At 37.3% G+C, this 25,895-nt stretch overlaps 1 protein-coding gene across 3 annotated transcripts; it reads left to right on the top strand.

Annotated features, from left to right (window-relative positions):
• The first annotated feature begins 2,886 nt into the window (after positions 1–2,886).
• On the top strand, positions 2,887–23,268 carry LOC138374649 (zinc finger protein 583). Of its 3 annotated transcripts, XM_069457686.1 has the most exons (5): positions 2,887–2,942; positions 5,113–5,205; positions 10,810–10,936; positions 11,233–11,328; positions 21,039–23,268. In XM_069457686.1, the coding sequence occupies exons 2-5, from the start codon at positions 5,197–5,199 to the stop codon at positions 22,514–22,516; spliced, it is 1,710 nt and encodes a 569-aa protein (XP_069313787.1). In that variant the 5' UTR covers positions 2,887–2,942; positions 5,113–5,196; the 3' UTR covers positions 22,517–23,268. The 3 variants fall into 3 exon arrangements, with proteins under 3 accessions (XP_069313787.1, XP_069313785.1, XP_069313784.1); XM_069457684.1 differs by lacking the exon at positions 2,887–2,942 and having other exon boundaries at positions 5,110–5,205; XM_069457683.1 differs by lacking the exons at positions 2,887–2,942; positions 5,113–5,205 and having other exon boundaries at positions 10,798–10,936; positions 21,039–22,516.
• Positions 23,269–25,895: the final 2,627 nt, after the last annotated feature.

Below are 25,895 nucleotides of genomic sequence, written 5' to 3'. Positions count from 1 at the left end.
CGCGTGCCTATGTGTACCGACCAGCGCTGAACGGTCATTCTAGCCCTTGGGTGGCCGCGGGTAGGTCTGAGGCGATGGGAGTGCAGTCGGCGTGGGAGTTTCTGCGTGTGGTTGTAAGTCGAGTGAGCAAGTGTCCTCCGCTGTGTGCGCGGTGATTGTTGTGACGGTGTGCGGCGTTTTGATCTGATTTGGCGTGGGTCGTTGAGTGTGTGTGACTGGGACCGTTTAGCAGGGATACACACTTGTGTGACTGTGTAAGAATCCATGTGAGGAACTTTGTCGTCCTTGAAATCACCATTTCCGCCGAGCAGTCATTTTAGCAGAATATTTGGAAGCCTAAGAGTTTGTCTGGTAACCAATTTTAAACATTATGACTATGGTGAAATAAATGTGGATTGTGAAGGACAGTGCGAAGAGACGTCACAGAGTTTCCTGCTATGGCGTAGCATCTCTCGGCCGGACTGCCACAGGTAGTTAGTTGATCATTCTCTTCTGCTGTTAGGCGACTTTGGTGTGGGAAAGTGTGAGAAACCCTGGACTTTACATATCCTGAGGCAGCATGCTCCAGTATGGTCGGGAGTCCCCTGTCCCCGATGCTGATCGGGCTCTGCTATGCCCCGTCTCTGAATGAGGAAACCTTCCCTGTCCAAGGTGGTGAAGTTTTCCCTTTTTTCTTTTTCCCCCCTTTTTTGGGGTGTGAATGTCCAGTTGCTCCAAGACAATAGTCTTGTTGAAAAGTCTGTACTTCCTCCATTGAATTGCTTTTGTATGTCAACGGGAAAAAAGCCAAACTCTGTAAAATAATTTTAAAGAGATTTATTCTGAGCCAAATTGGAGGACCATGACCTGGAGCCACACCCAAGAGGCCTTGAGCAAGTGGACTGACTCACTGGCTGGGTTACAATTTGGTTTTCTACATTTCAGGGAGACAGAGGTTACAGGTAAAGTCATAAATCAATACGTGGGAGGCATACATTGGTTTGGCCCAAAAAGGTGGGACATCTTGAAGCTGGGGTGGGGGGGGAGCTTACAGGTTACAGGTGGGTTTGAAGATTCTTTGGCTGACAATTGGCTGAGTTAGGCTTTATCTAAAAGACCAGAAAGGAAAGGCTTAATTTAAGATAAAGGTGTGAGCACTCTGGGAGGTCCAGACAGGAGAATCTTTCAAGTTAAGATAAGAATCCCCTGCGATACTTGAGTTGATGGGGGCTTTCTATCTTTTAGGTGATGTTAATGCTATACCAGAATCAGGTTGGGAAGTAAACCACACTATATTTGGTTAACTAAACCTGCTTAGTGGGAATTTACCATTTGTGGGTTTGACTCATCTGGCCTCCTTAGGAACGAATTTTGAGCAAAAGATCAGAGTTCAATCCTCAAGGGCAAAATAAATGTTGCCTTCTCTCTTTGAAGATTCCCTATTTTATCTCTATTACTCAAGATTTTGTACTTAGATAATTACATTAAACTTGGATATGCTAGGCAGACATCTGTCTGCTGATTATCCATGTAGGTAGGATGAATGTGGTTTTTATGCAAATTAGAATAAACTTTGATTCACTTGGTGACTATTACCAAGCTTTGTAAAGGGTTCTGCCAAAAGAAGCTTAAGAGACAATGGCGAAAATGAAAAATGTCATCACCTAGTTTCTTCAGGCTAGAGATGCCTACTGTCTTCATGCATTTGTGAAATGTGGAAAAGGCTGCAAAACCTGTAAGTTTATTGATGTTATACCTTACATAAAGTTTGTGAACTAAGAATAAAATCCTAAGCCTCTTGCTGACTGAACAGACCCCTCTCTGCCAAGGGGATCCCAGAGAAACCTTAAAACTGAGTTCCCAGGCATGACGTGATGGGAGGTCAGACACATCATTTTACCCCTCCCTCATTAACAGCCATCAGGCTTTATTTCCTAAGGGTGAGACCAGCATTCTTTCCTGATAAAAGACCACCAACCTTGAAATGGTTTTAACACTCTACAGAACATGCACAGAGGTTTTTCGTGTTTCGCCTTTTTTTTTTTTTTTTTTTTTTTTGAGACAGGGTCTCACTCTGTCGCCCAGACTGGAGTGCAGTGACCGCATCACAGCTGACTGCAGCCTCAAACTGCTAGACTCAAGCGATCCTCCCGTCTCAGCCTCCCAAAATGCTGGGATCACAGGCATGCGCCACGACGCCGGGCTTACTTTTTTTTTACATATATAACAATACGTGTTACTTTCCAATATATACCGGTATCTTTTTTATTATTATTATTGAATTCCTCCCGCATTAGAATATCAGCTCAGTGAGGATGGGGATTTTTGCTTGTTCACTGCCGTGTCCCCAGAGCCTACAACAGTACCCAACACAGTAGGCACTCAATAAATGGCAAAAGAAAGACAGGTTAAGGCGAAGAAAGAAGAAACAGAAGCAACCAGTTTTTAACCCCACACGCCCCAGAGGGCACTGCCAGCTCGGTTTCCCCAGCTCTGGACTTCAGAGCTCCAGCGGGTACCCCGAGCGGAGACCGGCCACTGAGCGTGCGCACATCATCCCTGCCTGATACGCGTGCCGGCACCGGAGAGTTGCGCCTGCGCAGTCCGAGCCGACTCGCCAAGGCCTCGGGTGGGATCGGTGGCTGGGAGGGTGGTGGAACTGACGGCCTCGGAGTGCTCAGCTGGTCCGGAGTTTGGTTCCGAAGGCCCCCGGGGTGGAGGTGGAGCAGGAGCAGCAGAGAAGACTTGCAACCGAGTGGCGTGTCCCACTGCCGGCCGGCCCCTGCGAGCAGTCCCAGGATCCTCTGCGCCACGCCTGCCCGGACTCCATTTCCCAGCGGCCCCTGCTGCCTGCACTAGCGCCGCGGCGCCTTTGTGAGCGCGGCCGGCGGCCAGAGACAGCCGGGCCCTGGCCAGGCCCGCCGACCGCGCCGAGGGGGTTGCCCGCCGGCAGGGAGGCGGCGGTGAGGAGTGCAGTAGCGGGCGCGCGCCCGGGCGGGCCTGCCGGGATCGAACTGGCGCCGGGAGCGGCCGTGCCACCGCGTGTGAGACAGTGTGTGATAATGTGTGTCACGGTGAGAGACCGTGCCTCCGAATGTGAGGGAGCCTGTGACAAAGTGTGGCACTGTATGAGTGTGTGTCACCGTGTGAGACTGACCATTTGAAACTGTGTGTTTGAGAATGGGCGACAGGGTTAGACTGTATCACTGTGTGTAGATCGTGGCAGACCGTGGATGAACTGTACGACAGACTATGTCATCGTGTGTATGACCTGTGTGTGAGAGACTGTTCGACAGTGTGTGAGAGTATGTGACAGTGTGGGTGACTGTGTGAACAAAGTTTGGATTGTATGAGACTGTGAGACAGTATGAGACCATGTCATGGTGTGTTATTGTGCGTGAAGTTGTATGTGATTGTGTGTGAACAGTATGTGACTTGGTTGCGACTGACAGTGTGTGAGACCATGTCACTGTAGGGGGCTGTATGTAACTGAACAGTTTGTGTGTTGTGGGACCATGTGAGACTCTATTTGACAGTGTTTGAGAATGTGCTTGATGGTGAGTGGGAGAGTGAGTGTGACTATGAAGCTGACAGTGTGTATGATTATGTGAGATTGCATAACTTAACACTGTGTGTCATCCTGACTGTGACAGGGTGACCCAGAGTGGCCTTTTATGACCCCTTGTGAGTGGAGGGTGGGCTGTAGCATGGGGCCATGTGCACAGGCTGCCGGGGAGACGCCAGAATGAAGGATTCTGTGGTTTGTCTTGTCTGGTTTGTGTGGTGGGCAGGAAGCTGTGTTGGTGCTTGGGGAGGCCAATGGGTTCTGGGGTTTAGGAGACTGCTGTTGTGGGGGAGAGACAGAGAGATTGAGATGAAAAGGAAAAGATGGAGAAGGGGAGAGGAGAAGAAGAGGGAAAGAGAGCTGGAAAAAGAGCAGAGAGCTGGAGAGGGAGAAACTGAGAGAGAAGCCCCAGCCTTAGGCCTGGAAAGCAGACCGGGTTGCTGGGCCTTGGCCCCCTCTGGTGTACAGGGAAGATCTTTCCGTCCTCTCTTAGTCTCTCGGGCATGTGGGGAATTGAAGAGGAAAAAGGAAAGGGAGACTCACTATGTGTTCTTTATGAAAATAAGTGACTGATGATTAAAATTTATTTAGCACAAAGAATGTGCCAAGCACTGTGCTAAATGCTTTATTTGGATCATTTCAGGATTCTCCCAACATTTAATAGGGAATAGTTACCATTTCACTGGTAAGGAAATACATTTGGAGTGGTTACCTAACTTGCCAAAGGTTGCATAGGTAGTGAGTGGTGATGGATCAGGTGTTTGAGCTCAGGTGTTCTAATCCCCAACTTAGTGGTTCTTACCACTAAGTTATGCTGCTTCTTAAGTAATGGCTTTATTTTTCAAGGCATTGAAGTATAGTGGAAAAGAAAAGATTTAAAGATTCTGATGACTGTTCATACATAGCCTGCTCTTCCTTCCCCTCCCCTTCCTCCCTCTTTCTCTCTTTCCGAGGAAATCACTAAGAAGAAAAGTCAAGAGATTGGTTTTCAGGTGGAGTTTGTCATAGCCAGGACCAGAAGCGGGTGTCCTGACTGGTCCAGTGTCCTCCAGACCACATGGCCCCTCTGATATCCACTCTGTGTAAAGATTGTAGCATTCAGTTTGTAGCTTTATCTCTCATCCTTGCAGAAATGGGAGGGTACATATTTCCTTTCAACATCATTATCTGGTGGAAAGACTAAAAAGTCAGACCTGGTTTCCATTTTGGCTCAATTACTTCTCACCTTAGATAATTTCACCAATGAACAGCCTTCATTTGTAAAAGGGGGAAGAATCCCTACTTGGTAATGTCATTCTGTAATTGTTGTTATTGTTTACAAATGAAGAATAACTTATGCACAGAAAACGTATATTGTATTCTTAAGACCTAAAGCACACGGGGAAAAGAATTGTAAATTTAGATATGAATGACTTGTTCAGTGACTCTTCTAATCTACTTAAGTAGTATAGGGAGAAGGGGAAAGAAAAGGAAAGAAGGGTTTCTAGGCAGGTGTTTCTGGGACCTGCAGAGCAGGCTTGGCATTTTATGTGGTTGTTTTTTGTTTGTTTTTTTTTTTCCTTCTCCAGCTTTACTTTCTCAGGATACTACTCTTTCCTCAGAAAGGAACCTGAAGGAGGAGGACAGAAGAACTGTCATAAATTCTTAAAGCCATGTCCAAGGTAAGGAAGCATTTCTTCTCTCTTCCTTGATACCAAACTGATATTTCAGGTTATGTGAACATTTTGCTATTCTTCCAAAATTCCCCAGCCTAACAAAGTTCCATTCATCCATTGACTTACTTGCTCCTCATATCCTCCTTTTCAGTAAAAGAATGTCCCAGAAAGCCCAGCTGTCTTCCTTTTTTTTCACAGGAAGCATTTTCATCTGCATTCAAGAAATAGTTCAGTACCTCCTATGGGTTCAGTGTCAGGAGCTCTCAAGAGGCAAAAATACACTCATTGGTGGGATATGCAAACCTTCATTGTGGTAACTTGATTCATTGAGGTCAACGTCTATGTTCAGATGTAAGTGCTAGCAGAGAGCTTTTGTACAGACCTGGGTTTGAAAGGAAGGCAAAACAGGAGGGTAGTCTTAGTTATAGAATATGGCAAGGTCTCTTGCTTGACTTGAGGTGATTTTGAGGAATGGGATGTGTTGGATCTTGTGTATTAAAGTGTGGGTCAGCCATGGTAGGGATATTTCTAGGCATTCTGTGGGCTTTGAATAGTAGGATTTCATGGGAATAATGAGGTCCCATTTTAGGGACATGTTGAGTTAGTAGCAAGCCACAGTTATGATATTCTAGGTCATCCAGTTAAGATTAGTGGAATTAATATGGAAGACTAGCAGAACACTTTTTGAAAAAAGTAATTAGGAGCAGAATCTACATTTTTAAAAAAAGCTACATCAATCTATAATAATGAAAACAGTAAATGGTGTGGAGTGGGAGCCAGAAGAAACGTGAAAAGATCAGCATATAATGTTGAGAAACAAATGCAAGTATGGGAATTCCATAAGAATGGAAAATGTTTATTCATTCACTAAACACAAAGTTATTACGGACTGTGTATTAAGTGCTATGGTAAATAACAAACTGTCTTTCTCTTCATAGAATTGAGTGTCTACTAGTTTGCTTATTATATGATAATGTGCTGATATTATTTTAAATAAGCTGGGAAGGAATAGATTATTCATTTAGAAAATATAATTTTCCTCATACTTAGAAGAAAATACATAGAGGTTAAATCTATTCTCTAGATTATATATAAAAAATAAAACCATATAAACTGCTAGGTAAAAATGTAGAGAATGGTTGTAAAGAGGAAGATGCAGGAGTCAGCTAGTGTGGCACTGTCCAGTAGAACTTCCTGTGATGGTTGATGATAGAAATGTTATATGTCTGCACTGTCTAATGCAGTAGTCACTAACCACCTGTGGCTGTGGAGACTTGTATGTGCTGGTGTGACTAAGAAACTGAATTGTTAATGTTAATTGATTTAAATGTAAATAGCCAGCTATTATATTGGACAGCACAGACCTCGGCTTGTAAAATGTAAAGTGAGAATTAGCTGGGTTGTGGTGGCACATGCAAGTAGTTCAAGCTACTCAGGAGCCTGAGGCATAGGGATCACTTGAGCCCAGGAGTTTGAGGTTGCAATAAGCTAAGATTATGCCACTACACTCTAATCCTGTTTCAAAAAAAAAAAAAAAGAATGATAAAGCCAGGAAGAAAATTCTGGATGACCTTGTCCAAGTTACTCATTTTACAAATGAGGAAAAAGAGGCCAAGGGAGGAAAGTTACATATCCATGTCACTAGTTAGTGACTGAGTCAGATGTAAGAAGTTGTAATATACGTTGAGGGCCAGTAACATAGATGTTAAGTGATGATTTGAAGAGGGTGGTAGAAAATGAAGGAGGACACTTTGAAGAGACTGTGATGGGGCCCGTTCTTTCACTCTCCTGCCCAGAACTGTCATTGGCTTCCCATCTTACTTGGAATAAAATTCAGCGTCCTTACCATGGCCTATAAGGCCCTATGTGCTCTAGTTCCTGACTACCCCAGACCTCATTTTTTACAAGTCTCTATTCTGGTTACACTGGTAAACTTGCTGTTCCTCAAACTAGCCAAGCTCCTTCCTGTCTCTGAACTTTTGCATTTGCTCCTCCCTTTTGTAAAATTCTCTTCCCCCTACATGTTGGTATGGCTTGCTGTCCTACTTCACTCAGATTATTGTTCAAACATTACCCCTTCATTTAGGCTTACTTTGACCATCTTATCTACAATTAACACCCCTGTGACTCTCAATCACCTTTTACCCTCTTTTATTTTTTGTCACAGTAGTTAACACTACCTGACATTATATGACCTTATGTTTAATGTCTTTCTCCTATGTTAGAATTTTAACTTCACAAAGGCAGGGACTTTGTTTTGTTCTCCTTTGTATTCCTGACTCTTAGAATAGTGCCTGGTAGGTAGTAGACAGTTAGTCAATATTTGGCAGATAAATATATGAATGAACAAAGGAATGAATTCCTCATCTGTGAGTGAGATCAGCATAGCAGGAGGCAGCCACCTCTTCTTTTCTGCCCCTGAATTGGTAATAGAAGAAGGAAAAAATTGAGGGTATGATGTATAGAATAGAAAGAGCCCATGAGCTCAAGCTGTTTCTAGGACCCCACCCCAGAATTCCTGAATTATAGTCTCTGGTGGTGGGGCCCAGGAAAACATTTTTCTTGAATTTCCCAGGATGGTTTTAGTGCTCATTTTTTGAGAAACTCTGCTTCTAAAGATTATATTTAAAGTATGCTTCTTGTAAACAGCATGTACTTCATTGGTTTTTAAAAATCTAGACTGATAATCTTGGTCTTTAAATTAGTTTTTGGTACATTTTCATTTAATATAATTATTTATAGGTGTGTCTTAAACCTACTATATTTCTATTTGTTTTCCATTTATTCTACCTGCTCTTTGTTCCTTTATTTCTCCTTTTTTGCCTTTGGTTAAATCAGATATTTTCCTTTATTATCGTATTAATTATACATAATTTTTATTGTTCTTTCAGTGGCTACTCTAATATAATATGCATCCATTACTCATTATATAATAATCTTTCTTGCTTCTGTAATCTTCCTCCTGTATTAATATTCTTACCACTTCCTGAACAGCATAAGACACATATTGATTTAACTCCAAGATATTCTTACTATTATATTTACTTTATAGTTAACTGTTTTGGGACTTTTAATTTCTTCCTGTGTTTCTATGCTTCCATTTTCCTTCCATTTCCTTTCAGTTTCCTTCTACTTGAAGAACTCCTGTTAGGATTTTCTTCAGTGCAAGTCAATACTTTACTCCTAGTATAAATTATTTTTTCATGAGTTCCTGTTCTTGCTGGGTCAAAATACTGTAATTTAAAATTTTTTCTAAGGGTAAGTAAGTTTGGGAAATCCTGGTTTCATTGGAGAGACGAACGTATAGAAATTTATTTTAAGAAAATAATTAAAGACCTTTGCAGAATCATGGTGAAAAATAAAGATTCACCTAACTGAAAATAAGGATGGGGTTATTAAATAAGAGATGTTATATATATACCATGTAATTTTATCCAGCCAATAAAAGTGATGTTACAGGTAAATGAATATATACATGATCATAGACATATCTGTATAGGGAAACATTTGGACAAATAAATATATACTAACTTAATTGTGATTGCTTCTAGGAGGTAGGGTTACATAGGGGGTTAGGTGTGGAGGTGGGTGGAAGATTTCCAATTCTTTAACTTAAAAAGGAAAAAGTCACTGAGGGTAGAAATACTGCTCATTATTTTCTAATTTTCTTTAATGATGACAGAATCGTATGTATATTTTTATCAAACCAAAATAAATATTAAAATATTCAAAAGGTATTCAGGTCTCATTGGCTGAGAGGAAAATGTCAGACATTCAAAACCTGAAATCCATTAGTTCATGTGTGCAGCTAAAAAATGTCTTTAAGAACTTTACCTAGCAATCTGCTTCATTCCTGGGATCCTGGAGGCCACTGCCAAACTAGGCATTAACCTTCAGTTGCTGGATTGTGGGGAAATCTGGTGTAGTCACTAGCAGGACTCAGTGTAGTAGCTATTTACCAACCAGTGTGGGGATATTTCAATATTTAACAAATCAGTACAGCTGTTTAGATGTATACCATTGAATGTTATCTATATGTCAGCCTAATGTAAGAACAAGCCTTGCTCTGTGACATACCAAAGCTAAGGAGCACTTACCACACCACACAGCAAGCCCTGGTAAGTCTAGAACAGATTTATCTTGGTAGGAAGAACACCCATTTTGAATTTTTCAGGAGCAAATGAAGTGTTGTTCTATGTTATCATAAAGATCCTTAATTGGATATGCAGTAGTATTATTTGAGAGCTGTATTATATAACATTTTAAAAACTCTCTTGCTCATTAGACATGCACAATTGTGTATGTTCCTCTAATGAGAGCTGTATTTTTTGATACATTTTATCATCAGACTTTGAAGTGTTCACTAAGTTAATTAAAAGTACTTAAAATTACTAGTCTCTCAGGTAGCATAATGAGTTACCAACTGTCTTTGAAACTTAGTGGGATTATCAAGAGCTGTTAGATAAACTTTTATTACCCCTTACACATTGAGTCTCAGGACAATTTTCATTTGCAAAGGAAATGCATCCCAAACCCAAATAACTTTTATTGAACCTCTTTGATTTCTTTTTACTGTGTGCTGGTTATATGGATTCAGAAATTTATTTTAATTTACCCCTTCTCAGATTTAGAAGTCAAAGGCTTTGATCAACTTCATTTTGTGTATGCAAAGTTTTTGTTTTGATTCAGATACCTTTTGAAACCTAAATCCTGTTAATTTAAACCATATATCTTCCATTCATTTAAAACCACCTACAGAGAAGGAGTTTGTGTGAAATAAATGTTTAATGTGCAGCAAACAAAAGACTCAGGTTGGAATTGTGAGATGTGTAATGAAATGGAACATAAAATATGTAATATTTATTATAAAGTATGTAACATACATGATGTCATCAGTGACGTGACATTCATCACTTTGACAGTTGGTTGGGAAGTCTTGTCTTTGCTACCAAGCACAAATTCAGTGGCATACCTTCATACATAAGGTGATCTGTCACTCAACTTCCTGATTGTTCTGTTATGGCATATTTTTGTAAGTTACTATAAAACTTGTTTATTGTTTCTATTACATATATATTTAATTTTAGAAAATCAATGTTATAACCATCAAATACATTTTTATATAACCATATTAATGTCCTTGGAATATTGACCATTCCATTGTACAGAGTTTGGAAAAATGCCAGCTTAGACCCTGTATATCTTATAAAGCTTAATTCATGGCTTGTCTCCTCCTTGAAGCCCCAGTGTATCATGGTTTCCCCATATTGAGAAATGCTCTGGCATTTATTATGAATAACATATTTTATAGTTGATTGTTTAAAGTGTTCTGTTATTGTCCAATTTTGTGTGTGTGTTATAAATCTTTGCTATGTCAGTAGAATTATCCCTGAAATTGTATACTTTCCATGACAGAATATCAAAACTAAACCAAAAGAACTTGTTTAGCAATTACTAGACATGCATTACTCAGAATCTAAGATACTGCCATAAAATTTTGCTGTATGCAATGTGTTTCTCTTTAAAAGTATAGACAATTTAACTCTTTAACCTAGGCTCATGTGAGGGCATGAACACTAATAGAGCAAGAATGTGTTTATGTCATTTCAGAATTTGGTGACATTTGGGGATGTGGCTGTAAATTTCTCTCAAGAGGAGTGGGAATGGCTCAACCCTTATCAGAGGAATTTGTACAGGAAGGTGATGTTGGAGAACTATAGGAGCCTGGTTTCACTGGGTAAGGAGGTCTCTCCATACGTCAGAATCTGCACACAGGACTGCATTCTAGTGTAATGTTTGGGAAGCATCTGATGTGCTTTACTAAATTTCTCTTTCACGTATTTCCCAAAATATGTTGAATTTTGTAGAATTGGCAGCTTCATTATATATTCCTGCAACTTCATCTTCCCCATTCTTTAGAATATTTCACCTTTTCCTTAACTCCCTCCTGTAATGTCACCATCTTCCTGATGACCAATGAACTTGATCTGATTTATAGACCTGGCTAATTCCTGTTTTATTTCTTGCAAGCAGGAGTTTCTGTTTCTAAGCCAGATGTGATCTGTTTATTGGAACAAGGACAAGAGCCCTGGATGGTGAAGAAGGAAGGAACAAGAGGCACAAGCGCTGGTGAGTGAGAGAGAACCAGTAAGTTAGAAGCCATTGCCAGGAATAGCTTGGCTATTCTGAAAGGTTTTAGCTCAAATTGATGTTTCCTGGGTAGCTTTTCTTAAAAGCTCAAGGTCTGGGAAGAAACACTGAAGCATCTTTAGCATGAGCTCCCCAGTTTATTCTCTTTGTATATATTCTCAAGGTCCAAATGTCATAGCATCTCCTTGTCCTTGCATTTTATTTTTTTTTATTTATTTTTTTAAAAAAACTTTTTTTTTTATTTTTTATTTTTTTCAAGTTCCTGGGGTTCATGGAGTGTCCTTTCATTTTAGTTTTGCACAATTTTATTCATTCTGTTGAAAAAAAATCCAGACTTTTTTCTCTTTTCTAGTTACTAATTTCCTTTTAGATTGAAGGATCTGTGCATTTATTTATTCACATATTCTTTTGCCAAGACACACTGAGTTTCTATTTTGAGAAGTGTATTCTGCCAAATTTTTAGAATTATTCTGAGGTTTATAAACCATCAAAAAGGGAAGCATTTCCAGTTTTATTTTCAAGCCTGGGTAACTGAAAGTTGTGGTAGCATTTAATAGAAACAATCTGAAGAAAGAATAGGTTGGGGACATAGGGATTTATTTTTATGAGATGGGGAGATTTCCAAGCAAAGAAATGAAGCATGCAATTGGATTGTGAAATGGAGGTTGAGACAAAATGTCTGATTTAGAGATGTCAGTGTGAATGAATGAGATCAGTGGTCTTAAGAATTTGAGAGATAAAGGTTGATGCCGAGGCCTTTGTGGAAAGTAGATCTTTGACAACTTCCTCATTATCTTAGATTTTCTGTCTTTGGTTACATTTTATACATTTTAATTTTTCTAGATAATTATCCTTTTCATTTAGGTTACCAAGATTTATTTCCATGAATTTGAGCAAAGTAATATCCTATAATTCTTATTTCTTTTATATCTATAATGGTTTCCTACTTTAATTTTTTTATTTTATATAGCTGTTTTTTTAAAAAAGAATTTATTTATTAGGTTGCTACTCATAAATTAGTTTTATTTATTTTTAAAGACCCAGCTTATGGATTTATGTATAGTGTTACATTCTTTTCCAATTCTCTGTTTTTTGTTTTTCTCCTTACTAATTCTTTTATTGTAATTTTCTTGTTTATTTTGTTTTCCATATTGCTGAAATGAGAGCTTAATCTGTTCATTCTCTTTTATTCAGTAATGAAATTATTAAGTGCTATGAATTTTCCTCTGACTTTATCTTTAACTGTCCCCTATAGATTCTGATATTTAGTGTTTGGTTATTGCTGTTTCTGAGATAATCTACATTTTTAAAGTTTCCCTTTCACTCAAGAGTTTTTAAAAGAGATTTTCTGGTTTTATTGTATTTTGGTCAGATTGTTTTATTGTATTTGATCAGACAGTATTATTATTAAGAAATTATTTACCTACAGTAAACTGCATCCATATAAATTATATATGTTTGTTGAGTTCTGATAGTTGCATATACCCATGAAACCATCACGACACTCAAGATACATAGGATTTCTGTCACCCCAAAAGATTGCTTTTATCTCTTTGCAGTCCATCCTTCTCACCATCCTCAGTTCCAAACAAACTCTAATCTGATCTTTGTCGTTTTAGATTAGTATCCATCTAAACTAAATGGAGGCTGGGTGTAGTGGCTCACGCCTGTAATCCTAGGACTCTGGGAGGCCAAGGCAGGAGGATTGCTCGAGGTCAGGAGTTTGAGACCAGCCTGAGCAAGAACGAGACCCTGTCTCTACTAAAAAATAGAAAGAAATTATCTGGACAACTAAAATATATATAGAAAAAATATTAGCCAGGCATGGTGGCGCATGCCTGTAGTCCCAGCTACTCGGGAGACTGAGGCAGAAGGATTGCTTAAGTCCAGGAGTTTGAGGTTGCTGTGAGCTAGGCTGACACCATGGCACTCTAGCCTGGGCAACAGAGCAATACTCTGTCTCCAAAAATAAAAAATAAAAAAATAAAAATAAAATAAAAATTAAACTAAATGAAATCACATAGTATGTATTCTATTATGCCTGATTTATTTCACTCAGCATAATGATTTTGAAATTCATCCATATTGTTGCATGTATAATTAGATTATTCCTTTTATTGGTGAGTAGCAGTCCATTGAGTAGTATCCATTCACCTGTTGATGAACATTTGGGTTGTTTCCAGCTTTTGGCTATTATAAATAAAACTCCTGTGAAGATGTCATGTATAGGACTTTGTGTGGACATATGTTTTTGTTTCTGTTAGGTGAATACCTGAGAGTGGAAAAACTGAGTCATATGGTAGGTATATATTTAACTTTGTAAGAAACTGCCAGACAGTTTTCCAAAGGGATTATACTGTCTCCTCTAGCAGTATATGAGAATTCCAGTTGCTCCACATCCTCACCAAATCTTGGTATTGTCATTAGTATTTTTATTTTAGTCATTCTAATGGTTATATTGTGGTTTTTTGTTTTTGTCTTTCTTTTTTTTGTAGAGATGGGGTCTTGTTATGTTGCCCAGGCTGGTCTTGAACTCCTGGCCTCAAGTGGTCCTCTCACCACAGCCTCCCAAAGTGCTGGCATTACAGGCATGAGCCACCATGCCTGGCCTGTATTGTGGTTTTAATATGCATTTCTAGGGTGACTGATGATGTGTTGAGTATCTTTTCATATGCATATACATTTCATGAAGTGTTTTTTTCAGATCTTTAGCCCATGTTTTATTGGGTTGTCTTATAGAGTTGTAAGAGTTCTATATATAGTCTTGTTTTGGTTGTTAAGAGACAGGGTCTTGCTGTGTTGACCAGGCTGGAGTGCAGTGGCTATTCACAGGTGTGATCATAGCTCACTGCAGCCTGGAACTCCTGCACTCAAGTGATCCTCCTGCCTCAGCCTGTGATACTCTGCCTCCAGAGTAGCTGGGACTACAAGCACATGCCAATGTATCCGGCTTGTTTATAGTCTTAAAACAAATTCTTTGTCATTTATATGGATTGGGATGTTTACATGCCACTTGTGTCTTGTCTTTTTCTTTTTCTACTGCTGTGTTTTTTTGTTTGTTTGTTTGTTTGTTTGTTTGTTTAAAAAGATAGAGTCTGCTATGTTGCTGAGGCTACATTTAAACTCCTGGGCTCAAGCAATACTCCTGCCTTAACTTCCCAGTTAGCTGGGATTACAGGCTTGTGTGACAGTGCCCAGTTTACTGCTGTCTTTTGTACAGCCAAAGTTTTCAATTTTTGTAAAGTTTAATTTGGTTGGGACTTCTTGTGTCATATTTAAGAAATTCTTACTACTTCTAGATCACAAAGATTTTCTTACAGGAGTTTTATAGTTTTAGCTTTTACATATAGGTATGTGATCCATTTTGAGCTTAGTTTTGTTTCTTGTGTGAAGTAAACGGTAAGGTTCATTTTTTTTCCCCATGTGGATATACAGTTGCTTTTATACACTTTGTTAGGAAAGACCTTCCATTCCCAATTGTATTGCCTTGGTACCTTTGCTGAAAATCACTTGACCACATGTGCATGGGTCTAGTTCTAGACTCTGTTCTGTTACATTGATCTATATGTCTGTCCTTTCACCAGCACCATATTGTCTTGCTTACTGTAGCTTTATATTAAATTTTGATATCAGATAATACAATTTGTAAAATTGCTGTTACTGTTTTAGATCATTTGCATTTCATGTAAATTTTAGAATGAAGTTGAGAATTTCTACTCTTGGCTTTTGGTTGGGGTTATGTTGAATCTGTTCATCAATTGGAAGAGAAATGACATCTTGACATCATTGTGTCTTCCAATCCATTATTGCAGTCTTAATATTTCTCTTAGGAATAGTTTATTGTATGCAGAGTGGTGGTCTTCTATATATTTAAAATCATCTTCATTTCCTTAGTCTTTTATACTTTTTTTGGGAGCTGTAATTAAATAGAATTTTTTTTTAATTTCAGAATTTTATGGGGGTACATACATTTTGGTTACATAATTTGCTTTTGTACAGTTTGATTAGAAGTTGTAAGTGTGCCCTTTAGTCAGTGTGTATTGTACCCGTTAGGTGTAAACTTACCCATCCTCTCCTCCCTCCTCCCACCTACTTGATTGTCCTTGAATTTTACTTCCATATGTGCACGTAAGTGTTGATTGATTAGTTCCAATTTAGTATTGAGTACATGTGGTGTTTGTTTTTCTATTTCTGCACTATTTCACTAGAAGAATGGCCTCCAATTCCATCCAGGTTGTTACAAAAGATACTAGATCACCTTTTTTATGGCAGAGTAGTGCTCCATGGTGTACATAGACCACATTTTACTAATCCATTCATGTATTGGTGGGCACTTGGGTTGATTCCACATCTTTGTGATTATGAATTGTGCTGCTATAAACATTCGCGTGCAAGTGTCTTTTTTATAAAATGTCTTTTTTGCCTTTGGGTAAATACCTAGTAGTGGGATTGCTGGATCAAATGGTAGGTCTACTTTTAGTTCTCTGAGGTATCTCCATACGATAAATAGAATTTTTAACAATTCTATTTTCTAATAGTTTGCTGCTAGTATGAAAAAATGTAAATTGATTTTTATATAAACTTTATATTTTATGACCTTGCTAGATTCATTTAGTCATTGTTCTAATAATTGTTTTGAAGGTCCCTGGGGATTTTTCGCATAGATAATCATGCCATCTACAAATACGATTTTGATTTTTCCTTTCCTGATCCTTGTGCCTTGTTTTTTTTTGATGTATTGTAATGGCTAGGACCTGCTGTAGAATGTTCAATAGAAGTGGTAAGAGCATATATGTTTGTGTTGTCCATTCTTTTTTTGTTTATAGACAGGATCTCATTCTGTCACCCAAGCTGGAGTGTAGTGGCACAATCATAGTTCACTGCAGCTTCGAACTCCTGGGCTCAAGCAATTCCCCTGCCTCAGCCTCTTGAATAGCTGGGATTATGGACTACAGGCATGTGCCACCGGGCCTGGCTAATTTTTTTTTTTTCATTTTTTTTTTAGATATAGGGTCTTTCTGTGTTACCCAGGCTGGTCCCAAACTCCTGGCCTCAAGTGATCCTCCTGCCTCAGCCTCCCAAGTAGCTGGGATTACAGGTGTGAGCCACCACACCCTGCTGTTTTTTTCCATTTGTAAGGGGAAATGCATTCTGTCTTTCACCATTAAGGTCATCTAAGATGTAGGTTTTTCTTAGATACCCTTGATAAATTTGAAAAAGTTACTTTCTATTCCTGGTTTGCTGAGAATTTTTATGATAAATAAATAGATCAAATACTCTTTGTATGTCTGTTGAAATGATCATGTGATTTTTCTTCTTTAATCTGTTAATATGTTAAATTACATTGATTTTCAAATATTAAACCAATGTTGCATTCCTGGAATAAACTCTACTTAGTCAAGATTATTCTTTTCTTATTTTCCTGGATTCGATTTGCTATAGTTTTATGAAAGATTTTGCATTTATGTTCATGTGCTACATTGGTCTGTAGGTTTACTTTCTTATAATTTCTTTATTTGGTTTTAGTGTCAAGATAATGGTGGCCTTATGAAAAAACCTTGGGAATTATTTTATCCTCTTTTATTTCCTGAAAGAATTTGGGTAAAATGGTATGTCTATCTTAAATATTTGGTAGAATTCATCAGTGAAGACATCTGTGCATGGAGTATTTTTTGTTTAACAGCTTTAATACATATAAGGTTATTCAGGTTATTTAATTCTTGTTGAATCAGGTTTGGTAGGCTGAATCTTTCAAGGAATTTGTGAATTTCATCTGAGTTGTCCAATTTGTTAACGTAAGTTCATGATATTCTATTATCTGTTTCATGTCTCTAGAATATGTAATGATAACTCTTTCCATTCTGGTGTTGCTGATTTCTGGTCTGTTTTTCTTGATCAGTGATCTTTTCAAATAACCTGTTTTTGGTTTTATTTTCTTCTTTGTTTTCTATTTTGTTAATTTCTTTTCCTGGCATTTTTTTTTTTTTAAATCTGTCTACCTTCCATAAGTTTACTTTGGTCTTTTTCTTATTTCTTTTTCCTTTCTTTTCTTTTTTTCTTTCTTTCTTTCTTTTTTTTTTTTTTAAAAAAAAAAGACAGCGTCTCTCTCTGTCATCCAGGCTGGAGTACAGTGGCAAGATCATAGCTCACTGCAGCCTTGAACTCCTGGGCTTAAGCAATCCTCCTGCCTAAGCCTCCTGAGTAACTGGGACTACAGGCATGCACCACCACTCCTGGTTAATTTTTTAATTTTTTTGTAGAGACGGGGTCTCACTATGTTGCTCCGCCTGGTCTGGAGCTCCTGGCCTCAAGTGATCCTCCTGCCTCAGCCTCTCAAAGTGTTGGGATTATAGGCGTGAGCCACTGCACCTGGCCTTTTCCTTATTTCTTAAGGTGGCACCTTAGATTATTGATTTTCAGACTTTCAGTTTTTTTCCTAAGTATTTTAAAGCTATAGATTTTCCTTTAGTATTACTTTATCCCATAAATCTTGATATGCTGTATTATCATTATCAGTCAGTTCAAGATATTTTCTAATTTCTCTTGTACTCTTTGACCCATGAAGTATATAGACATGTATTCTTTAGTTCCCAGATGTTTAGAGTTTATTAGACATCATTATTGATTTTTTATTTAATTCTCTTGAGGTTGGAGAACATACTCTCCTTCATTTAAGTACTTTTAAATTAAATTTATTGAGACTTGGTGTATGGCCCAACATATGGTCTCTCTTATTGAACACGCCATGTGCACTTTAATACATGTTGTACAATTGTTGGGTGTAGTGTTCCATAAATATAAATTAGATCAAGGTGGTTAATCCTGTTCAGATCTTCTATGTATTTACTATTTTTTTTTTCTTTTTTGTTTTGTCAATTGCTGAGCAAAGCATGTGAAAATCACCTAGTATGATTATGGAATTGCCTATTTCTTACTTACATTGTCAATTTCTGTTTTATGTATTTTGAGGCTCTGTGTAGCTGCATACACATTAATGATTATTATTTCTTCCTGATGAACTAACCCTTTTATTATTATAGTTTCCTCTTTTGTAAGAGTATGTTTTGAAGTCTACCTTATCTGACAATTGATACAGCCACTGTAGCTTTCTAATGTTTACTGTTTGTGTGTTATATCTTTCTCCATCTATTTATTTTTAATGTATCCTTATATTTAATGTGGGTTTTCTGTGGTCAGTGTATAATTGGGTCTTCCTTTTCAATCCATTCTTATAAACTCTGTCTTTAATTTGATATGTAGTCCATTAATATTTCATTATTTATATAATTTGATTTGAGTCTACCATTCTATTGTTTTTACATTGTTTTTAACAAAAGTTTTGTTCCTCTGTTTCCCCTTTCCTATTGTCTTTTGGGTTTGAATATTTTTTAGAATTCTCTTTTACTTTTTCTACTGGCTTTTTAAAAAGGTATACTTTTGTACAGTGTGTTTTCAGTGGCTGCTGTAGCAGAGTAGTGTTCAAATTGTGGTCTTGAGATCAGCAGAATCACCTAGGAACTTAATAGAAATGCAGATACTCAGCCCTTATCCCAGTTGTACTTAATCAAAAACTCTGCATGGGGCATAGCAATCTATATTTTAGCAAGTTCTCCAGGTAATTCTGATACAGTCTAAAATTTGAGAATCATTACAACCATCTGTAATGATTATAATATACATGCTTTTCAGTCTAATGAGATTTAATATTATGAATGACTGTACCTACATTTTTCTTTCTTAACACTGTTTTATTAACTTAATTCTGGGTTTAACTAGATTTAGTGCTTCTTGCCAATCATTTCCTATTTCTTCTCTACCCATGAGTTTTCAGGATTCATCTTCATGTTGACTTTCTAGGGAGCATTTATGAATGTGGTTTGTAATTGTTTAGAGGAGAGGTAGAGTTTGGATGGGCATTGAGGCTACACAGCAGGATTTAGCGGCCTCAATTTGAGTACATTATCTTCAGATTCTTTTCCTGCTAAATCTCATTATCTGCTACATTAATACATCCTGGTCAGTTGTAGCATTCCATTTGATTTCAACCATTTACCACATTCATACAAAGATATGATTCTAACGAGAGGATGAATTAGTGTGGTGTTTCACGTATTACTGATTCATGAATTATTCCACAGATACTAATCACCTTTCTGCCCATCCTATTCTAGGCAATGGATATTCAAGGGTGAAAAAAAAATTTCCTGCACGTGAAAGTTTACATTCTAGTAAGGTTTAGACTAAGTTAACATGTAAGATAATGTTAAGTAAGTTAAGTACTATGAAGTGCAAAGCAGGAAGATTGAAAATGATGAGTGTGTAATATTTTATACTGGGCGGTAAGGGAAGGCCATGCTGAAGAGGGTATTATATGAGTAGAACTTCAAGTGAAGAAGTACATTGAGATAATTGGTCAAGGAAGTTTCTGGAGAATGCTTTCCAGGCAGAGAAACAGCAAGTGTAGTATTTTTTAAAATTTAAACATAGAAAAGGCTGGGCGCGGTGGGTCATGCCTGTAATCCTAGCACTCTGGGAGGCCGAGGTGGGAGGATCGCTTGAGGGCAGGAATTTGAGACCAGCCTGAGCAAGAGCGAGACCCCGTCGCTACTAAAATAGAAAGAAATTAGCTGGACAACTAAAAATATATAGAAAAAATTAGCTGGGCATGGTGGCACATGCCTGTAGTCCCAGCTACTCAGGAGGCCGAGGCAGAAGGATTGCTTGAGCCCAGGAGTTTGAGGTTGCTGTGAGCTAGGCTGGCGCCATGGCACTCTAGCCCAGGCAACAGAGCGAGACTCTGTCTCAAAAAAAAAAAAAAAAAGAAAGAAAGAAAGAAAAGGTTTAGTAAAACAAGTGTAGTGTTCTTGAAGTGGCAATGAAGTGAGTACTCATGTGGCTGAAGTGGAGGAGTAAGTAAGCAAGAAAGCAGTAGAAAGTAAGGTTAGAATACCAGATCATATTGAGCTTTGAAAATCATGGTAGGAATTTTGGTTTTATTATAAGTGTTTTAAAAAAGTCTTAACCAGAAAAATAAGGTGATCTGATTTGGAACTGAAAAGGGGAAGGTAGATTAAAGTGAGCACTAGGTTAAAAAAAAAACAAACATATAAAAGTAGTTTTATGTGAAGGCATCTTATCTTCAGGAATCAACTGAAAATTTACATTTGGTTGGAATTTATCACATAGAAAATGATTTTCAGGAAAACCTTTTTCTAACTGCAGAAGTTTAACCATAGTATTTCATGTGCATCCTAAGGATACTAATAGTGCCTAGTGTGTCTTTATGTCAGCAATTCCAAAGGGGGTTTTTAGCTGCATTATTGACATATAAAAAATGGCCTTTTAAAGATAACTAACTTAGCTTGAATGCAGGATAACCTGTGGCATGAGAGGAAAGGTGTTTGGAAACTGTTATATTGACTTCGATATTAAATGATGATTGTGATTTTAGATGACCTCTTCAATGTTTTTGCTTTTCTGATATTTGCATTATTATTTATGATTAATTTATTTCTTTAATCAACTTGCTTAAATTCTCATTCTTTATTATTGTATTTTTTATAGACTGCCTTAAGAGCTGTTAAATCCTTGAACTTATTATGTATTTTATTCACCTATTTTTGTTTTAGAAGATTGTTTTCTTCTAATGAATAAATATAAAAGACATTTGTATTTTTTGTATCTTATAGGTTGGGAGTATGTGTTTAAAAACAGTGAATTTTCATCAAAGCAAGATATTTATGAAGAGTCACCCAAAGCAATGACAATGGGAAGAAGCCATCTTACTTATAACCTTGACTGCCCCAGTATGAGAGAAGACTGTGAAAGTGAAGACTGGTTTAAGAACCAGTTGAGAAGTCAGGAGGTTCACTCTAGTCAATTAATCATCATGCATAAAGAAATCATTCCAGAAGATCAAAGTAATGAATATAATAAATCTTGGCAAATATTGCATCAGGATGCAATACTTGATATACAACAGAGTTTTCCCACAAAAGAAAAGGTACATAGGCATGATCCACAAAAGAGAAGTTACCGAAAAAAATCTGTTGAAACAAAACATAAGAAAGTCTATGTGGAAAAGAAACTTTTGAAATGTAATGAATGTGAGAAAGTCTTCAATCAGAGCTCATCCCTTACTCTTCATCAGAGAATTCATACTGGAGAGAAACCATATGCATGTGTTGAATGTGGGAAAACCTTCAGCCAGAGTGCAAACCTAGCTCAACATAAGAGAATACATACTGGGGAGAAACCATATGAATGTAAAGAATGTAGGAAAGCCTTCAGCCAGAATGCACATCTTGCTCAACATCAGAGAGTTCATACTGGAGAGAAACCTTATCAATGTAAAGAATGTAAAAAAGCCTTCAGCCAGATTGCACACTTGACTCAACATCAGAGAGTTCATACTGGAGAGAGACCTTTTGAATGTATTGAATGTGGAAAAGCCTTTAGTAATGGTTCATTTCTTGCTCAGCATCAGAGAATTCATACAGGAGAGAAACCTTACGTATGTAATGTATGTGAGAAAGCCTTTAGCCATCGTGGATATCTCATTGTACATCAGAGAATTCATACTGGAGAGAGACCTTATGAATGTAAGGAATGTAGGAAAGCCTTTAGCCAGTATGCACATCTTGCTCAACATCAGAGAGTTCATACTGGAGAAAAACCTTATGAATGTAAAGTATGCAGGAAAGCCTTCAGCCAGGTTGCATACCTTGATCAACATCAGAGGGTTCATACTGGAGAGAAACCATATGAATGTATTGAATGTGGGAAGGCCTTTAGTAATAGTTCTTCACTTGCACAACATCAGAGAAGTCATACTGGAGAAAAACCCTATATGTGTAAGGAATGTAGAAAAACATTTAGCCAGAATGCAGGCCTTGCTCAACACCAGAGAATTCATACTGGAGAGAAACCTTATGAATGTAATATTTGTGGGAAAGCCTTTAGCTATAGTGGATCTCTTACTCTACATCAGAGAATTCATACTGGAGAGAGACCATACGAATGTAAGGATTGCAGGAAATCTTTCAGGCAGCGTGCACACCTTGCTCATCATGAGAGAATTCATTCTATGGAGTCATTCTTGACTCTTTCCTCTCCCTCACCCTCCACATCCAATCAGTTGGCAAGACCTGTAGGTTTTATCTCCTAAATATGTTTAGAATATGACCCCCTTCAATCTATTTCCATTTCGTCCTTGTCCAATGCACATTGATATATTTTACATGGAATATGGAAATAGCTTTCTGATTGGTCTCCCTGTATTTACCATCATCACTGTCAGTTGTCCACATAACAGCCAAACTTGTATTTAAAAAATTGATCATATCATTTCTCCTTCATTAAAATTCCTCAGTTCTATCCTATAGTTCTTAAGTTAAAACACACATTCCTCAAAATAGCCTATACGACCCTTTACCTCCCAATACCTCATTGTTCCAGACTACCTTCTGAAGCCCTTTCATGTCATTAGCCATCTCATTGTCTGCATACTTACCCAGAATTAAGAACTCATATTCCAGCATCAAATAGATCTGGGTTAGAGTTCTTGCTCTTCCATGTTCTAGCCCTCTAATTTGAGGGGAGCATTTTGTCCTTTGCAAGCTTCAGTCCTATTTATATTATGGGAATAATAATGGTACTACCTCAAAAGTTAATAGAAGAATTAAATAATGCATGTAAATTTCTCAGAAGAGTGCCTAGCATAAAGTAATAACTAAAACATGTATGTAAAATAAAAAGATACCATGGTATACAATGCAGAGCTAATCATCTCAGCTGTGATCTATCTGACAAATGGAAAGAATCATCAGCTCAGGCCTGGGAGATTGTAAAGCTTTTTGATTAAGAATAGTAATCATCATTCTAAAGGTAGCTGATGAGGGTATCCAATACAATAGGATTGATTAAACAGCTGACTTCTATCAGCATGAACATGTAGATATATGACTTTATTGATTAAAAAAAAATATTCAACAGTCTGAAGAAGTCAGTTTTAAAAATGACTTTTAATAAGACAGGCAGAATTTACTCAGATATACTCATTTATATGTAAGCAGATGCAAAGTAAAAATTTAAAACACAAGAGAGAAAACTTGAAAAGATCAGTAGCCTACAAAGAATAGAAAATAAAGTATATGAGCACCTGTCCTAATTCTGGGTGAATGAATTGTGTGAAGCCTATGTCATTTAAACTAGACAAGGTGTTAAATTTCTAAAATTCCAAAATTAGAGAAAAGAAACCAAAGCTGTAAATCAATACTTATAAACTGGCTGCCTGCAAACATGTTTGACTTGGTTTGCATTGAGGTTAAAATAAATGTGAATACCTGTAGGAGAGCATGTATTTTCTAGTTCTCTTACATTCAAACTACTCTGTTCCTTTATATGTGACCTGTCTTACTCTATATTTCTTCCTGACTCCTGAAGGCTCTGAGTATGTAGTTAATGCAGTAAACAATTCACATATGAATATACATATACAAATAGAATGATGAAAGTTTAATGGAGGATGAAAAGGGAGATATTTTTATCTTCCTCTATGGTAAGACTAGCTATCATATAGATGTCAGTAGCCTATAAATTAATCTACAAATTCTTTGTACCCAGCAAAACCTGGACAATAATTTTTCAAGGTTTGGAACATTATATGTGTGAAGATACACACATGTACATTCATAGAGATACAAAGAAAATACATAGTAAAAGTGACATTTCACATGAGTGGTTTAACAGTATTAGGAAAACTGATTCTGCTCTTTACTAAAATAATGCTCTCATTCTATACCTGAAAGTTACTTGCAAGTGGTTAACATTAATGTGAAACAAACAGTTATTAGAGGATTGTGTAACATACAATCATGGAATGAGAAAAATATTCCTAAACATGAAATTGCAAGTCCTGCCCCCCCCCCCTCAAGATTCACAGGTTTGACTGCATATGTACTTTATAAAGCTTTTGTATGGTCAAACATAGTATAAAAAAAGTGATAACGTTTTTTTAAAACCTCAGAATGGGAGAGAATTACTGCAATATATATAACCTATGAAATTCATATCCTTAACAGTGCTCTTACAAATCACTTAGAAAATGACACTTCTCCTCCCCTCATAGGTAGAACATATGAAAAGGCAACCAGTGACCTATAAGTGTAATAACTACTGAATCTCACTGTGATCATAAAAAGACAAAATATCCATTTTTAAAAATATATCAGTAAAAATTTACATTGTGTAAGTATAGGAAAAGTGATACTTCTGTACACTAATGTGGAGGGATATGAATTTGTACAACCTCTTTGGTGGGCAGTTCCTCAATTTTAGAATTTTGTTTGGAAAGCCAAGATTTTCTTTTGCAATTAAAAAATAGCACATAATTTTGTCTTACTTCCAGAGCCAATTAAATAGGAAGATGTAAAAATTATTTTTTTTTTAAAAAAAGGATTATCAGTTGAAAAAAATTACATTTTATAAAAGACAAAAAGGAGATGATGGTTCATTCATGAAATGTAGCAGAAGCAGGTGCTACCTGTAATGTTTGAATCACAGAAAGGCTTTAATAATGGGAGCCAATCTCCCCAAAGGATTCCTAGGGAAGTGTAGGCTTGGAGTTGCTTATATAGAGGCAGGGAATAATACGGAGACATGATGACAAGGCTGCTAAAAGCTTTTCTATGTGAAAGTTATGTTAGTAGGTCCTGCTAGCAGCTTCCCTACTCCACTCTCTCTTCTATAATACATTAAATGGGATCATTACCTCACACCATTCATTAAAAAAAGAGTCCTAGGTGAATAAAAATTTAAATGTAAATTACTAAATGAAAGTATTAGAAGAAAATATGGTAGGATATGTTTATTATTGGTGATTCCTCAATTCTAAAATTGAGGAACTGCCCACCAAACAGGTTGTACAAATTCATACCCCTCCACATTAGTGCATAGAAGTATCGCCTTTCCTAAAAAGCTTCAATAAATAGTGGATGTGACCCAGGACAGTGGTGTTGAGGATGACTAGGATGCCTACTCTGCAAGCAAGCATAGATACAAATCAAATTATTGACAGACTAAGAGTCCAGGGTGTCAGTGAAGAAACTCTTCATGAAGAATGGAATGGCTTCAATTATATAGAATTCATACAAAGTTGGAGGACCTTAGCAATATGTTGGAGACAAAATTTTGTTCTTACAAGGCAATTATCGGCTCTGGTAAAAACAAAGGAAAACATACCAGATATCATGGTCTTAATATAAAGCAAGTCCTCAAAAAATGTGGCATGATTTTGGAAAATAACTAGAGTATGAAAAAAGGAAAATCCATTTGACTAATACTGGGACTAGTCTCCTATAAGTGGGTACTGGGATCATAACCTTGGGCTGGTAGAGGAGGAATATTATCTGTAATCTTCCCATTACTTGGCTCTGGCTCTTCAGAGAGTGATTTTTACAAGGTGATAGTAATACAATGCTATTATATTTTCTATATTTCAAATATATGGATGAGTCACTGAAGTATATCTAACTATAAATATCTAC

Source organism: Eulemur rufifrons, chromosome 24 (genome assembly GCF_041146395.1).
Source record: "Eulemur rufifrons isolate Redbay chromosome 24, OSU_ERuf_1, whole genome shotgun sequence".
NCBI lineage: Eukaryota > Metazoa > Chordata > Mammalia > Primates > Lemuridae > Eulemur > Eulemur rufifrons.
Note: the sequence above shows the minus strand (reverse complement) of the source record. Positions and strands in the feature narration are given on the sequence as shown.